Here is an 18,501-nt window from a genome sequence, read left to right on the forward strand (position 1 = left end):
TTCTTACTCAGAGATGTTAACTCAAGTGTAATTATCCACTGAGTGGGACTGCATGGGGAGGTTTCAGTAAGACAAATAATACTCGGGTGCCACACCCTAAAATGTTAAAAGGTTTCATTTATTGACAACGAGAGACAAAATGAATAAACTACCACATTAGTAGTAGTGTCTATTGCCAACGTTGTATTTACAGACAACGCAGACATATGTCCTGTCGTGCCTGCCAAGCATGGTATCACAGGCGCTTGTGGGCTGTGAAGTCTGCCTAATCGATCGATCGTTTGCTTGATCTATCGATCGTGTACTCGTTGCCCTGCCTTTTATATAATTGCCCTTGAAATAGGAATCGCAGGCGATAAATTCATTGCATTGTGGGCTTGGATTCTGCATGACGTGTGCATAAGGCCGTGTGTAAATAGACCCTCGAGGGTCTATGGTGTAAATTGGGATCATCGAATGTAATTAGTTATTCATTATTGGCCAATAGGCAATCGGTTTTGTCTGGGTGTGAAGTACGTTCTAGCCAATCGTAGGCATTCGCGCCGATTTTAAATCGCATAAATAGGACAATTTTACCAAATTTTAGCATTCCACGGTAATCTTCTACCAAGAACACCTCACCAGAAATATGGCACGTACCAAGCAAACAGCACGTAAGTCTACCGGTGGTAAGGCACCACGTAAGCAGTTGGCCACCAAAGCAGCCCGCAAGAGTGCACCAGCCACCGGTGGTGTGAAGAAACCTCATCGTTACAGGCCCGGAACCGTCGCTCTTCGTGAAATCCGTCGCTACCAGAAGAGCACTGAGCTTCTCATCCGTAAACTTCCATTTCAACGTTTGGTCCGTGAAATCGCCCAGGATTTCAAGACCGATCTTCGCTTCCAGAGCTCCGCTGTCATGGCGCTCCAAGAAGCCAGCGAAGCCTACTTGGTGGGTCTCTTCGAAGACACCAACCTGTGCGCCATCCACGCCAAGCGTGTCACCATCATGCCAAAGGACATCCAGCTCGCCCGCCGTATCCGTGGCGAGCGTGCCTAAACTGTGTGCTAAAGCATACACATACAAAACGGCCCTTTTCAGGGCCACCACATTTTCCAAAAAGAGAACTACCGTAACCCTCCTGCCATTGGCAGATCATCAGACATCTTTCACAGCCATAAATAGTGGATGCCACACTGTATAGTGCTCCATTACTAGTTCGGTAACATAGGTCGGCCACTGATAGATAAACTAAATTGGACATTATTGACGATGGTATGTCATCCTGTGAGTATTGCCTTTCCAAGCAACGTAGCAGTTTAATAATACGACTAGGCAAAATCCCTCAAGGGTCAATGGACTATGTTTACATATTAAATTTTGTGCAAATAATCAGTCCAAGTCTTTGCACAGAGACCCCAATTTGACCGTTTTCTCTTTTTTTTCTCGTCAGGGCCATACATTTGTCAATATGTCACTTCTCACATTAAAAATCTTTGGGTGGTTCTCTCCCCTAATCATCTACTGGTATACGTCACATCGTCTCAGTAATGTTTAATATAATCGTCGGGCAAGGTTTATCATTGAGAGCTGATAAGAGCTGTTAATTTTGTAGTGCAAATTTCTTTAATAAACGTCACTTGGGAGCCCATGTTGCCTTTGGAATAGCCAAATCAGCATCTACATTATTAGTTTATTTACATATGCGATGACATAACAGTACTTGTTTGAAGATGGCGAAGCACCTAAGCTGGAACCAATCCGCATTTTCACACAAAAGACGTCACATCTCGACATAAATCACAATTAATATTAGCTCGGTCATTAAAGCATTCAAAAATTTCGGTGTTTTCAAAAACAGTGAGCATAAGGTTGATTTACTTAAATGCACGGTTTCTTTTAATTATTTTACCCAAAAAAGGTGTTGCCAAATGGTACCTTGGTATACTGTGCAAGAAAGCATGTCCGGCATATCTGAAATTCTCTTTTGTTTCCGAACAACAAGTCTTCAAAGTGTCAACTTGATGACTTTACATAAATTATCGGCCTTTGCTCAAGTTTGTGACTATATCTTCAGGTCTTGGCGCTTTAATGTAAATGTGAGACACAGTCTTGCACATATAAGCTTATTCATTCACTGTCCACAGACGGAAAAACTAGGCAAAAACTGTCCAATCGCAACCAACTTAAAGCCCGGCGCGTAATGGACCGGGATCCTGATTAATGCCAAGCTTTGGTGGGCGTTTTGGGGTATGGCTCTGCATAATGAGTCTGTTGGTAACGGTTGCTAATGTTTGCATTATCTGCATAATCTGTTTGCTCTCAAATCACCCTCGGACTATTAAAGTACAGCCTTCGCAATACGCGAAAGAAAAAAGAAAGAAGGAAATAATATCAATATCAATAATATCAGCTTACTGAGTTATTTACTGAAGTTTTTGCTGGGTTGATTTACTGAAGTTTCGGGGTCATGTCATCGTTCGAGAATGATTCGGCTACTGACCGCCATATGTACATACGGAATTGCCGCCGTACGTAGTGGAAATAATCATCAAGAAAGTAATAAACATAACCATTAAAAATAATCCGAAGCTGGCAATTTCGTATTTTTAAATCACGAATTACTGATCTGAACATTGATTAGAAACACGGTCAGGGAAATGGTAGGAAATAGGTGAACGACGCGACGTCATGACCGATCGCCAAAATAAAACAATAAAGTAAGTTCACCACATCACGGAAGGATCGAGATTTCCATAAATCTCGCGTACCACGATATCTGTAAGCGATCGACGTCGGCTGCTCGGTTGCTTTGAGGGTGACCCCGGACAACTCATCACGAGTTATGTTTATTTTTTTGGAGCAATGGGATGAACCACGGACTGGGTTCATAGATATCTTCGTTATTGTTGCTGCGAAAACGAGCCCTGCCACTCCTTGACGTGTTCTGCTGGGACGTGTTCTTCCAATGACCAAGCTACCCGAGTGGCAGAGGCTACGGATTCGCAGCAACGTTATTGAAGAAATTTAAGTCCAATCTTTGTCGAAATCTTACGATGTAGTGCCAACTCAATGAGCCGATCTCGGACGCACGTATCCTCATAGGCCTAAGCCTTTCAAAGAAGATCGGGTGATGACGCTTACTTGCTCACCTTGAACAGACAAATACAATGTTTTGATGTCTTACAAGCTTTGTTTAATTCTCATAACAGAAGTCCAAATGTTACTGGGGCAACCGGTACGTCAAAACCTTACCAACCCTCCGAACACGACATGTCATTGCCATGTGTGAGAACACGTGTACATGTACACAAACCATACGGCCGTTTTCAGGACTAGCATTTATATCAAAAGCGACTGTAGCGTACCGGTACTTTCGGCCGTAGATTGGGGGGGGGGGTTTAAAAAAGTGGCTCTCTTTGACTGACTGTAATTAAATTGATCATGGAGGCTACCGATATGCTTTGATGTTTAGTTGTTTTCGATGTCATTGTCAATGCAAATTATGGACTCTGCCTACAGTTTTGGAAAATACAGTGTACGCACTTTTCGCAAGAATGCATCGTACCGGTACTGACCACAGGCCAGTAAACAGCACGCCTGTGGTACTGACTCATCTCTTGCTAAGTAAAGTCCGAAAAGGGTTCACTTTCGCGATGTCATTGCATCATAAACGCTTGTTAGTAAAATAGTTTATGACAACCACGAAGTTTTCATCCCGTGCGCACGCCAATGTACATGTAACTCTAAGCGTACACACATCATAATTGTTCTCGTATGCACAGCAAATGTTTGACCAGTTTACACCTCTGCTGCGCGTCACTGAATGATTGACAATTGTTTGTATCGCGGAACGACTGTACCCCAGGGGCCATTTCCTTTGTTACGAAAGCGATTTTTCCCCTAATCGTCGTAATTTTAAAATTCTTTGTGAAACTTTGCGAATACCTGTATGGCCTACGTGTAAACAAAGTACACACTGCCAAAAAACGGAACTGAGAAAATCATAGACTCGAGGGTCTTTGAGAAAATCAACCATTTTTGCAAACGACTCATGCAAGAAGTCCGACTCGCGCATAATTTTTAACCAGAAGTCAGTGACTTACGGTCCCTTCACAATCTATTTGTCCAACGCAGAAATATTATTTTGCATGTCCAACCGAGTGCGATAAAATGTGCGCCCCCAGTGTCAAAGACTCTCAGTCAGCTTTTCTCAAATGATCGGTAACTGCAGCAACAACATCAAACGCCCTCAACGACTATTGCAATTCACTGGGCGCATACACTTCAGTGTCATGGTACAGATACTTCGAAGGTCAATATGTAGGACAATTAACAATGCAATTTTGAGGCAAATACACACTTTCTGGATTATATGTAAATACGATTTATTTTTATTCATATTCTACAAATATTTACAAAATTGAAATAAAAAGTGATTTATTAAGGTGGTCATGATGCGCCTTGTAAGTGAAAGACTTTGCTCAATTTTCCTCAATGAAACTTTTGACCATCTTCAATTCATAGATAGCAGAGAAACTAGTATTATCAGATCAAGAATAAAAATCCGGGTTCAGCATGCAATTTTTAAACTAGAGAAACAAATTACCTAACATTTATCGATTTTTCAAATTCAAAAATGGCCGCCATCCTAGCCCAAGAGCTTTCATTGAGCCCATGCAAAAGCAGTAGACTAGAAGACTTATTTGAGTCCGAATATCTTTCCCATGGTGCATACTGTACCGAATTGTCTCAAACTGGCATACATTTTAACGTGATCGTGTCTGTCATGCCTAGCCATATCAAGTTAGATGCAGCTGCTTCAAGTGTATTGCTCTTTTTCTTGAAATTATTAGTTTCTGTGGCAAAACTAACTGCGAAAACTAAACTAGCCCAACTCCTATCTCTTTAGGCGGTCTCTCGCGAACGTTTGACCCAAGTATCAAAGATGCAGCATGTTTTTCGTTTGTGACACACGTAAATAAACTGGCTACGTCTCTCTCTCTCTCTCTCTCTCTCTCTCTCTCTCTCTCTCTCTCTCTCTCTCTCTCTCTCTCTCTCTCTCTCTCTCTCTCTAATACGCGTCATATACACAAGAAGTAACGTCTATCCACACAAGCTCAGAGCAAATAACATTTACTTGCTTGTCTCTCTACCTGCCGACATTTTTGTATTTTCTTTCTATCATTAGCATAGTAAGAAGTTGAGATTTTTTTGGAAATGCTGTTTTTCGGGACATAATAACGGAAACAACTAGAAACACAAACTATGCTTTACAATATATTTGACACTTAAACTTGAGAGAGTTGTTGACAGCAACCTAACAAAACCAAGAACATGAACTTCACTTTTTACACTTGTGGTGGTAGGTATTGGCACAAACTTCTACATATTTATTATAATTTCGGAAAATTGTGGTAAAAATAATGCCTTGTGATGTGGAGAATCTATAACTCGACACCTGAGTGGTCTGTCGCCAGACTAGGTATTGGATCCTTCACATCCCCGAGTCATTATTATCCCTCTGGAAGGACCGTGACCGCAACATTCAGCTTTTGATTTCGTTATGACTTGGGGTCTGCAGGATCATGGCATTGATCCTATTATTCATTGTGTACTTGTAAATTTTCTGACAGCTAGAGTTTGAACAATGTGAGCATGCGTTCTGAACAACGAAAACCAGTTTATGTAATGACAGTTATACTTTTTGGCACATACAAAAGTCTCCATTTCGGTTTGGCTGTCAAGGATAAGATTGAGTTAGTATTCAAATTATAGTGCCTGTATGGGACAATTAAGTGATGAGAACATAAATATTTCGCTGCTCTTCAATTCAGTTCTGTTATCACATCACTGAATGTTCCGTGTTACAGAGAGAAGTTCCCCATCCCCTTACTGGCTATGGTACACAGAGGAATTCGGTCGGATGTATCATTGTGACAGACAATTGTTCTGTTGGATGGAGGCATGCAAACAAAGTGCGCCATCAAACCATGTGTGTCGCAAACGTTTTTAAGTGAAAACATTTAACTAGCCTGACCTTTGCGTGGATAGAGTCGCGACGTTTTACCCCAACTATAATACGGCCAAATTTCTTACTATGCAAAAATGAAACTCGTCACACAGTTTGCTGCCCGGGGAGTGGCACTGTGTCTGACTCACCCCATAGACGCTCTTAATTCTTACTCAGACTTAACCCCATTTAACGGGCTCAAACAACTCTGTTCAAGACCAATATGGTTATCACAAAACTGTAAGCTGAAACAAACCAACTCTTTATTCGCTTTTCAGGACATTTGATTGCTCAGATATGACAAGGCAACATTTTTATCCAAATCTCGCACGACAATAGTAAACTGGGACTCATGAAATATTTTGCTAGGATTCAAGTTGAATTTTAACCGAGTTGGTTTTGGGCTGAGTTGGTCTAATTCAAAATAGCCTTTGCCCCAGAGTTGACCTTTAACCTTTGAAGATATACTAGTATGATGATTTGCGGTCACTTGGTAACTGTAAGTGACTACGGGTTTATGCCTACGCTTGTTGTAGATTGTAGATCCCTGTTGGTGATGATTAACTTATTGAATTTCTATACGGCGCCTCGAAATTGAGAGACTCAATTTTTTTCTAAAACCGTTTCCTCGATGAAAATTTAAACAATTCCCTTTCAAAATCAAGAAAAAATACCAGGGGTTACCATGCCAAATTGGTACTACAGCTCGAAAACGAATCACCCAAGTACAGACATATGGAATTCAAAATGGCCGCCAGCTCAATATTGATGTTACCACCATGTTGGGCTGAGTTGGTCTAATTCAAAATAGCCTTTGCCCCAGAGTTGACCTTTAACCTTTGAAGATATACTAGTATGATGATTTGCGGTCACTTGGTAACTGTAAGTGACTACGGGTTTATGCCTACGCTTGTTGTAGATTGTAGATCCCTGTTGGTGATGATTAACTTATTGAATTTCTATACGGCGCCTCGAAATTGAGAGACTCAATTTTTTTCTAAAACCGTTTCCTCGATGAAAATTTAAACAATTCCCTTTCAAAATCAAGAAAAAATACCAGGGGTTACCATGCCAAATTTGGTACTACAGCTCGAAAACGAATCACCCAAGTACAGACATATGGAATTCAAAATGGCCGCCAGCTCAATATTGATGTTACCACCATGTTGAATAATGTTATCTTCGATTTTCTTAAAACGGGTTTCAAAATAAGTACCTACAATTGGTAGACCAAAAATAGTATTGTAAAAATATTTGTCCTCCAGGCGCATTCTACCTTAACTGAACATTTCCAAAATGCCTAACACGACGGTTATCGAATACCGGGATCGAAAAAATAGTTTAGGCTGATTTCCTTTCGAGAGACTCGTTTAAAATTCAATCAAAAGCAGAAACGGAGCTACATATTACACTATTGCTTGACAATACTATCGAGAGGTCCCTTCTCACTCTTTGGCTTTCTAGAAATGTTCCGCTGACATCACAATTTGTCCGGTTGTCGTCTGCGAACGTAGCTGATCTCCAGGAAGAGATAGAGGAGGGCCAGTAAGCAGAGGGCAATATACGTGAAGAGAAAGAAGCGGTTCAAAACCATGGCGACTTTTTTCCACTCCTTGGCTATGTTGCCATCCTTTTCGTCTTCAATTGATTTCATCACGAGGTATTTAAGGCTCCTTTCGATGTCGTCTAATTTTTTTGAACAGCTGCCCATGTTCAGGTTGTTTCCGTCGTCGACCGTGTGCACGTCCGCCATCATGGGAGCCGACAAATCGTCCTGGCTGTGGGCCGTGCACGACGTCCTCTGATTCGCTATGTTCTTCAGCTCGTACACGTCATTCTCCAGGAGTCGACGATCGCACGTGCCTTCGCTGTACACACAGATCGCTCCGCGAGAACCATTATTGAAAACTCCGCTGTTTCTTCGACAAGACTTCGCACCTAATCGTACAAATAAACTTGATATTATACAAAAGCAAGATATGAATTGTGCATTATATTACCATGCCCTGTCCATCGCGTTTTAATTGGTCGAGCTGAACCACGTGACTGTCCAAAAATACACAGTAATGGTTTGCTTTCATGCCCGTGAATATGAATAATATCGTAAACATAGTAACTTTGCAGTTAAAACGAAAATTGTCATTTGTACAAAATTCATAGTCAACCACAAAATAAAATGGAGCATTTGTCGTCCAAGTTTAGACGCTTTTTTTTTTCAAAAAAATCTCCGGATTTGCAAAATTTTTGCAACGCACGCACTACTCACTGACAGGTTCTGGGGCCCCGTTGTCGTTCGCACGGGAAATTTTCGTAAATTTTGACAGTTTTCGGGGTTCGTTGATAATATAATTGAAATAACAGACTCCACGCTCACCATTAACGTTTATTTATGGGCGCGGGCTCGAGGAAAGCCAAATTAACGGGCTCGGCAAGCCTCGCCAATTAATTTTTGGCTTTCGTCTCGCCCTTGCTTATAAATAAACGTTAATGGTCAGCGCGTCGTCCGTTATTTCTTCAATATTATTCGTCACCTCTATTTCTGAACGAAAATAGACATCAAAAAAACTATTTGATTACGAAGTCTTTTTTCAAGCATCAGAATACAAATACTGTAATCACTTTTATATCTCCTAAACTTCAATGCTTTATTTTAGAAATTTAAATACTAAGTCATGAGATGGCCAGCGAACTCCTTGATCATAATCTTTGACAAGGTACCGCTATACATTAATCTTGTCTTTGATTTACAAAAGGAACCTAATAGCCCGCAGTCGTTCGGCTTTTTTCGGCATTAGTTACTGGACTGGGCCTCCAATCGCTCGGCTTTTCTCGGTAGCAGTTACTGGATGGCCAATCGCGTTCCCCTAACGATATGTGTGACAGGCTACCGCAAACGCGACAGTCTGCTGAAGTTTTATTTCTTCAGTTTATTCTGTTTTGATGTTTACGTGCCCACAAACTTGGAGTGATCCACGAACCCAACAGTAACGCAGTATAAAAAATAACAAGAGAGGCAGAACAAAACTAACTTTGTCCAAATCAATGATTGAACAAAGTATGTCTAATACACTATCTCATATTCACTTTATTTCTAGTATATCAATGTTTCAATATCTACTGGAGATAGCGGACATGGCGTGGCTGACCCCTAAACTTGTGAATCAGAACATTTACAGGAATGTGGTTATTTTCAACACGTTTTATCCAATTCCTAGAAACGCAATTCAATCTTATGATAAATTTACTGTGTGTGGGAGTAATTCGGCAGCCACAGCGAGATGACGTTATTGATAAACAGTTCGGCTCCAAAGATTAATGATGTAAGCTGGTAATTTAGTCCATTTACTGCGTGAATGACTCTCCAATCACGTTTGTAATCACAAGAAAGCACAACCAAACGCACCGTAGACTTTAGACTTTTCCAACCCCCACCCCCACCGCTCGAACTGCAAACTCACCTCTCTTGAGTACAGTAACAGTCCGGTACTCTTTCTTCATGCAGAGCACCTTCGCCATGTATTTGAATACCAACGTCTTCATCCATCCGGGCACTTCGTGGCCCTCCATGCTCCTGTGCCAGTATCTAAGGACGATGACGTTCATTCCCGTGAATACCGCCACCAAGATCATCGTCAAGATGTTTACCAGAGCTTAAGCGAAAATAGATAAATAAACAAATCAACAAACAAATAAATAAATCAATTGTATAAATTTTCAAATCTTTGTTTTTACGATTGCAATACTTCTGTCGCATTACTTCCGTCACTTCAATTTAAAAACTACATAGACTTGCGAAGTGAAAGAAATCTGTTTGTTTTACATCAAAGGATGAAATCACATTTAAAGTTAATCCAAACTTTTCTTTTGCAGTGTTCAGAACTTTAGGTAATACAATGGTCAAGTCGACAGAGGAAACCCGTCGAAAACCACACCCTAGCATTTTCGCTTCTTTACGATTCTGACATCTCGCAGACTTCCTCGACAATAAACTGTCGTAAAAATTATTACATCTAGAGAAACGAGTAAAGTTTGATTTGACTTGGAGAAAAACTACAGTGCACATTTCACAGCTTAACACAGTCTCTGGCTGAGCGACACTGTCAAATTTGAGCAGAAATAGCTAAGGGGAAAGCTTTGCCTGTTCACTGTTTAACAAAAGAGGTCTAAAACAGACTTTCTGCAATTTCCCTCGAAGTGCGGTATTAACTGCGTTGCCGCAGCCGCGTTACCCGTCTTCCCATGGAGGTAGCACACCAAGTGCTACCTCCACGGTTTTCCCCTTCCCTGTCTATGCACAGGACCGTGGTCTACACTTGTGAGAGAACAGCAGAACACAGTGTCGTCTGGTTGACTGCTGGTGGCGTTCAAAATCAGAGAGATTCTCACCCAACATTGATACACCGGAAGCCGCTTCTGGAATCATGTAGGCCATGGCATTACACACCAGTATGATGGTGACACTCAGACCAACCTGTGTAAGATGAGGCATTTTGAGTGAGTGAAGAATGAACATCGCCCTCTCTCCAGGTTTTCTGACAAGGTTTGCCATATGGTTTCGGGTTTAGTTGACATTTGTAGTATTTTGTTATGTAGTACAACCGAAGAATGACACGCACGCACACATACATAATATATTCTTTGAAAAGGTCCATAGTGACGACGGAAAATATGCAGTGTAGATTTAGGAGCAAGGAAGGCATGTAAGGAACATAGAAGCAGCACAGTGTTCAGATCTTTGTAACTAACAGATGCTTTCAGCATTTGCTTTGTCATTGCGGAGGGCGTATGAGGAAACAGTTTGTGACTATTCAAAATATAATTGACACTGTAGGGATTCGTCATCAGGTCTCGGGTGGGAAAATTGAAAAAAGAAAATCTGTGAAGATATTTTGCAACCTTGCTCTCTTACCGTGAAATATTCATATGACTGCATTCTTAAAAAGTGGGGGAAATGTATGCACGCCATGCGTGCTCAAAAAAAATTATCAAAATCTTGTAGCGAAGAAATAAATTGCACATCAGCATTCAGGTCACCCATACCAAGATTTCAAAGTCCAACCCGTATCAAATAAAGCGAAGCGCAAGACATGCGCAAAGCAAAACCTTCCACAGGTGTCTTCGGTTTCTACATGCATAATCTCCCACGGTGTCCTTCTCTCAGCCCCCGCTTACCACCATGAAGGGACTGCATCCTACCTTTTCTCCCGAATCGGGCGGGAGCAGAAATCCGAACAAAGTGAGCAGGAATATAAGTCCACAAGGGATCACAAAATTCATCAGGTAGAAGAAAGACTTCCTGTGCAGGTGTAGCTCGGCCACTACGATGAAACTCGGCACTATGGAGACAAGATCCTCCTCTGTGTACACGCGCATGCCGATCAGCTCCCAGTGGCGGGTGACCGCGTTGATACTGCGCATGTTCGGAATGCTCGTTTCCTCGTCCAGTTGGAGAGTCAAGTAGTCCATTCCGATGAGTCCAGCCGGGATGCGCATTTCAAATTCCTGGGTGCAGATCTGCGTGTCGACTGGAAAGAAGAAGAAATCCATTGTGCAGACTGTGTTGAGATTAACGAGTGCATACCACAGAATGCTGCCATCGTTGAACACTGATACGATGGTGTCCACCATAAAATGGCCTTTGTTAGCACTGTAAATGAAAAAAACCCAAAACATTTATCTGGTAAAGATGAGATAAATATATATTTTCGCTTTTGTTACTTATTTTCTCAGTCAATATAAAAATGTCCGGGCATACGCATTGTTAATCTTTGAGCGTCCTCACGATGTAAGTCTCGGCGGATCGTGAAAATTACCTAAATCTAAAATTCTAAACAATTTTATTCCCGAATATCCACCACTGACGCCCCAATCATAACAATTTCACGAAGTTATGTGACTCAGTTCTTTAAAGTTATCGGGTGACTAGACTACATCACGTGCACGAAATCAAACATTCTTTTTTGATATTTTTATTGAGCAACAAATATATGTTTTGCGTGTTTGTTTGGAAGTCTACAGGACAAAGACTGTTTTCTCGTTCTGTGATTACTATGTCTACACTGGCTAAGTAAATTGGGAAATTATTAGTTCAAAAACGTCCCTATTACCCCATTCTACTCAGGCAATTGCCATACCTGTTACGGAGAACTATAGGTGGCGTCCATATCTTTTTACTGTCCAAGATCAAAACTTGTATGCCGCCAAATTCGCTTGCGTTCCATCTGAGATATTGGTCTCGCCATCTCTGGTGGGAAAAGTACAGCGACAGCATTTGAGAAAAAACCTGGATTATAAAGGTAATTCGCGCCTCGAAATCGAAAGACTTAACCCTTTGAGCGCCAAAGTCAATTTTGTCACCTTTATAAAATGTGCCCCAGCCAATTTTTTTTCAGATGTTTGCCAAAATTTTGGAGGAAAACTGTAGCCAATGAAATGTGTTGTCCATTTGATCCAAAATTATCAAAAAAAAAGAGAAAAATTCACAAAAATTGATAAAATGTTGCGCTGAAATTTTGGTTGGAAAAATTACAGCACTCAAAGGGTTAAACTTGCTTGTACTTTCCTAGACGAAACTTTACACCCTTCATTTTCAATTTGCCAGAGAGACAGAAGAACACATCCGAGAAATAAACTTAAAATGAAATTAACAACAGGTGACCGGCGTCACAGAAATCTATGTACGCAGAAACCAAATATCGAACGAACAAATTTTAATAATCGCGTCGGGGTGCACTTCTCTTTGGCAAGTAACATTGCTGAACATGCAGGTGTTGATTTTCTCTTGCTTGTTAATTGATCGATAGTTATTCCATTTTTACAAAACCAAAAATTATTGATTTGTGCCTTGTTATATTTCCTTGATTGCATGTAAAATATACTGCAACCTAAGTATTGCCTAGCTTTCTTGACAGTGTTTTTGACCCAGTAAGGTTCTATGTTTACAGCCTTTGTAATAGCGTCAGCCAACAAAGAGCAGTCACTTGATTATAAGTCCATGCTTGTACGTTGACACACGATCTTCCTTTCCAAGCCAATTGATAGTCCATACGACAATAGACGGAGGAGATCACGGTTAATAGGCAGTTTTCTCATGCATAATTAATGACCTGTCGTTTCTGCAGGCAATGTTTAAATGAGTGAAAAAAGAGAGAGATAAAGCCGACTCTCCGATGTGACACTAAACTCAAAAAAGACACTTGAACCAATTACTGAAAAATCGATGCTATCCGAAGGAAGCTGTAAAGATTACTTTTATGATTGATAATAACTGTTTGAAGTGTATGCACACCGACAGGTAATTTATATAGGCGAATCTTTAGACATTACGTGACTTCTTAAGTTGAAAGCAAACCAAAGGGGACAGATGAGTTTCCTTTATATCAGAACCAATTACGACAAAACTGATTCTATCACACAGGATATGTGATAGCCATTATTTAATTGTCGATATGATTTTGTTTGGCATAGACAAGTCAATATCCAATTTGTATTTCGGGCCTTCAGGCTTCTGGACAGCCATCCATGCGTCGTTCATCGTTAAAGAGGCGTCTATATCCAAGTGGATGGATGAGATCCCATCACGCCTTCATTGAGATGAAGTTCACGGCTATCCGACAATGAGGTCAAGTTGCTCACAAGTGATGCTGCAAGGAATCTTTAATGGAATCAAAGTTTTAAAGGGGTTTTATTTTCAAGATCGGACAGCCGCCGTGCAAATGTGTTTACTCACCGGCTACCTCTCTCACAAAGAGATACCCTTTGCCATGTCGGACTGTTTTCTAGAAATTTAAGACAATGCATTTTCGTGATTTTGATTTTGTGATTTTACATGCTGTGATGTAATCCAAACAACTGTGGAGATACTGGTGATTGTATTTAGATCCAAAGACACTGGCTTCCATTCTCTGTGTATAATTATTATCATCGTATGATTATGTGCTTATCATAATTATCGCCAGTTTTTTGATGTGGAAATAACGGTTCGATAATATGACAATATTCATGACTCAATTATCTTTTACTTGCCAAAGTATATCTGACATGTTGAAATATTGAATACTCGACAGGTTTAAATGTGTTCAGAAAAACAGAATTCTACACACAAGTTTCATTTTTGTTGTTAAAAGTTGTTCAGCGTCATTCGCAAATTTAAACTTCGGAATTCGGTCTAACGCTATATTGTTAAAGTTAATTTAACTGGGGACTTTGTGTTCAAACGAGTTCACGCAGAAGGCGAGACTGAAGAGTGCAGCATGGATCAAGGCTAATGAGAATGGCGTTGCAAACACTTTTCTCAAAATCAATTTTGTAAAATGATTCATTCAATTTTCATTATTTTTTGTATGTGTAAAATTATTTACCGTGAAGGAAACCCTTAGGCAATCTCTGGTATATAGCATGGGGGAAATATGGTCCAGTGCTTTTCTTTTGTAACACATAGAAAATAAGATTCCGTCACGTTTAAATGACAATTAATACTAGAAATTAAATTAAGACTTGTTAAGTGGCATGACAGCCGTGTCCGTGAGTAACTGATTGTCAGACGTTTTTGCTCGTATTTAAAGCTTTCGAGGAAATTTAAAGAGACAAATGCAAAAATTGACACATTTTCTATCAGTCATGCGTGGTAGGGTAGACATATGCTCTGTCGATGATGCAATAATCCCCTGAGTCGTTCAAGGAATCGGCCATCGTCTAATATTGGCTGAAGCGACTGTTCCTGTACTGTTCCCCAACTTTGAAAGTGGTGAATCCCCGTCAATTCTGACAAAACATGAGGTTCTGCCACTGAAGAGCGTCAGTTTACACGAAGGTAACTCTCCTTACTCAAAACCCTCAAGACAGCAAAATCTCGACCGACTTTAGGTCAGCTGTACTTTTCAAACGCCGGTCGATAATGCGGGCGGTTTTCTACCGTCGATCTATTGGTTTGCAGAACAATCTCAAACAGGATGTAAAGCGTTTGATTGCCTTACAATTGCCTCACACAATATGCTATAAACACCCACATGACCTTTTTTCCCTCCAAGCTCCCGTAAAAGCGTTGATAGCATGCTGAGATAACGCGCTGTAAAATGCGGATGAAACCAACGCTTGTGGACCGATAAAATTCGCGGTAATCACCGGTACTTGCTACATCTTACCACAGCTGTAATTGGGAAGAATTTGATAGCGCCGTTTTTTATCCAAAGTCGTATAACCTTTTCCCAATCGGATGAAAGGAGGCACATCTTATCATCGCGGAGCATTTTACCTTCTGTCCTCCTTCGCCATCTTTTTCAAAAGAAAGGTCAATCGCTCGAGATAACATTTCTCTTATCGAGCACTCGTAAACGGTATTCTTTCAGATAACCGCCCATACCATCGCTATCCTATCTGTGTTTTGTACTTATGTCCGATACGATACATCTCACAATCACTGTAAACACCCGCTCTTCAACCCGAAAGAGAATGATATGAAACGCTGTCGACTGATCAAAGAGGGGCAAACCTCTTTTTGTCCACGGAATATCTACAAGATAACCAAACTACATCCGAATTTATTCATAAGGCGCGGAGTTGTTCATCCGGGTTATCTCAAAACAGGTTGACTAACTAGATAAGACTTTCAATGGAAGACAAAGAAATAATATCATAAAAATGGCCAGTGTCAGTAACAATTGACAATATTGCAAGAACAAGATATACCCTGGCTTTGAAGGTTAATGTACAGGATAGCTTATGCTGCACATTAATCGTATTTGGGATATTAAGAGTCATAAAGCCCTGCGGAAGGTGTACCTTTTCGCTCTTGTCTATAAAGTAGTCCGTCTAAATTATTGTAAAGCCATTTCCGTGCTGTGTTCGTTGTGTCGACCTGACATCCTGCTAATCATCTTTTGGTTATTCACTTTATAAGCTATGGAATCGCCTGATAAACACTTGCTAGTTGACTTATCTTCGGACACCATTAACGGATTACGTTGATGAAGCCAGCACCGGGCACATCGGTTACATTGGACACCTTTTACTCATCTGCTAGCATGCCTAGGGGGACTGTGGCCAAAGGTGATGATTTCATCCGCTTATTCGCTAACGGTGTCCACAGATTAGTCAATAAGCCTTCCTGTCCCAATTCCGTTCTCCATTTGGAATAATGAAGAGGTCAAGAGATCTTGTCGTATAATCAAAACAGGAGTTTGTGGATTCACACTGGAGTGCAAGCTAACAGCCGTTTACTCGCGACTGCAGAAAAAAAAACTCGTTCACGGCAATAAGCCTGCATTTTCATGTTTTTCAATTTTCCTCTCGCACGTTAGACATTTGACATCATAAACCCTATTACATTGTGGATTGTACTAGTCAACTCAATTGCACGTCATACAGCACATTGGCATTACTAAAGACTGGCAAAGTGTTAGGTTGACCATCTCGCTTCCTACCTCCACATGGGTTGGACACACGGTCCCTTCATAAAAAAAAACATGGTTGACACAAGAATGTAAAAATAATGCACATTACGGAAAGTGTTTCAAACTATTCTTCATTTGGATGAAATATTTCGCAAAAATAGTAAAATGGTTGGTTTAGTGGAGGCTCTTTCGGTGACTTCTGAACAGCCGCATATGGTTTAATGCGATAGTGTGCCCAACCTTTACGGTCTCTAGAGTTTTCGTCAAGCCGCCGAGACGCCGTAATCCCCTGAAGACTCGATAAAGCTGAACGTCTGTTAAGTTGAGAAACAAATAGCATGTACCGCATTCGGAGATAAAGCCGAGATTCGAGAATGCTCTTTTCGCATTCTGCTGCAGTCATTCACATCGGCGTAAACCTGGACGGGGTTTTATCGACTAGAATAACGTTATAAATATAAAAAAATGCATGTACACTTCACCGTAACATCGGAAAGGCTAATCTCCTTCTAAGATTAATGAATCTGTTGATTCGTTTAATTTTGGTAGCCTCTATCTCTCTGGGAAAGCAACAGAGTATTCCTAAAGTTTTCTCGACAGGTTTGATATTACTGTTGCGGATCAACACCTTCCTAATATCGAATTCAGTGCACAATACTCATTTATTTTTAAGACCTCCTTTCGAAAACTGATCATTTTAATGCTCACAAAATGGTTTGCCCGATCGATAGCGCACTTGCAACATTAAGTCCAATTTTCTTAACTTGCTTTACTTTTCTTTCCTTTGAAAATCGCTGTTATACATACATTTGCATGTATAAAAATTGCCACTTTATCAACGGAGTTTTGAATTATATCATGAGAATCCGCGAAATTGTAAACGACATGTACGGGAGGGGTTTTTTCAGTATCCATTGTAGAGTTCTTTCGTGAAATGAGGAGATTTCCAATTAAATCTTACCCCAATTACCGAAATTAAAACTCATGAACTACACACGAGTATCAAAGTACTAATACATCTCATTCTTCAAGGTCACGCACCTCGAAAGTGAACGACTTAATATTTTGCTCCAAATTTCCTCTGACAAACTTTCAATCATCCTCTTTCGAAATCACGAAGATGAATCACTGGATCAACGTGCAAACTTTGGCACGAGAGAAACACAGTGCTTTAATTTTACCGATACTTGAAATTTAATATGGCCGCTATATCTGCGTTAAATACCGGAAAAACACATTTTCGATTTTTCTCAAAAATAACGGGTGAAAATTGTATTTACCCTAAGACCTTGAAAATGAACGCACTAAAGTGATATATCGGAAAACTATTGTAGAACAGAATATCTATCGTCGAGGAGCATTATGGTGACACCGTGACATTTTCTGGACTGTACATTAACAACATTTCATGGATCAAGTAAGAAACGTCGGACGGACGTCAATCATATTGCAACATGGTTGGAGTCAGTTTATTTCCAAAATGCTGATTCCAGATCGAGCTGAGCAAGTTTAAGTTTGATTGATGTTGTGATTGAAAGCGATGACGACCCTATATTGTAGTGTCTTGAAAGATGACATTGTATGCTCTTGTTTCTTCATATGAGCCTAAGACCCACTTGTACATGACTTAACTGTCACGGAACGATTAATCTTTGGAGAATTGTACCCGCTGTTAGGCCAACGGATAGATTACATTAAAATTATGTGAAACTGTAAATAAATGCATATCACAGAGTGGCATGGCTTTCACGGGGCCAGTATAACTTCTCAACACGGCTCTGATCAGTGGTGCGCTCTCATTTCTCAGGAATGAACCGTGGAGACAGAGCTAGATTATTCTGTGTGACCTATGAACTCTGACAATAGTAATGGTCTCATGCTGACGTCATGACTTGCGTATGTTGGGATGATCTAAAACGAAAGATAACTGGCATGGCGGGCGATAGACTCCCATAGGAGTACTGATTATTATCGTCTGCCAAACGACTTACTTCCAGTTTCCATTTATATCAGATATAATTTATGAGAAAAAGTGTGTGGTTTTACATGGTTTATCTTAAAAATAATCTCCAAATACTGACACAAGAGAAGAAGATATCACACTTCGCAGGTGTAAA

General features: G+C 40.5%; 2 protein-coding genes across 3 annotated transcripts in view; one reads left to right on the forward strand and one right to left on the reverse strand.

Moving 5' to 3' along the window:
* The first annotated feature begins 599 nt into the window (after positions 1-599).
* Positions 600-2,080, forward strand: LOC139148700 (histone H3). Its single transcript, XM_070720183.1, has one exon. It carries the CDS (start codon positions 629-631, stop codon positions 1,037-1,039), a length of 411 nt encoding a protein of 136 aa, XP_070576284.1. The 5' UTR covers positions 600-628; the 3' UTR covers positions 1,040-2,080.
* A 2,271-nt stretch (positions 2,081-4,351) lies between these two features.
* LOC139147694 (acetylcholine receptor subunit beta-like) overlaps positions 4,352-18,501 on the reverse strand; it is a 39,692-nt gene continuing 25,542 nt past the window's right edge. Inside the window, exons 4-9 of one of the 2 annotated variants that reach the window (XR_011555780.1) lie at positions 12,128-12,237; positions 11,190-11,640; positions 10,380-10,464; positions 9,452-9,643; positions 6,824-7,931; positions 6,235-6,440 (exon numbers count right to left, since the gene is read on the reverse strand). Coding sequence is in view for 1 of the 2 variants with exons in the window: in XM_070718855.1 (XP_070574956.1) it covers positions 7,474-7,931; positions 9,452-9,643; positions 10,380-10,464; positions 11,190-11,640; positions 12,128-12,237 (1,296 nt within the window). In the remaining variant the exon portion in view is untranslated. Of the gene's footprint in view, positions 7,932-9,451; positions 9,644-10,379; positions 10,465-11,189; positions 11,641-12,127; positions 12,238-18,501 lie in introns of both variants that reach the window. The other variant, XM_070718855.1, reaches the window with a different exon arrangement.

Source organism: Ptychodera flava, chromosome 13, assembly GCF_041260155.1.
Source record: "Ptychodera flava strain L36383 chromosome 13, AS_Pfla_20210202, whole genome shotgun sequence".
NCBI lineage: Eukaryota > Metazoa > Hemichordata > Enteropneusta > Ptychoderidae > Ptychodera > Ptychodera flava.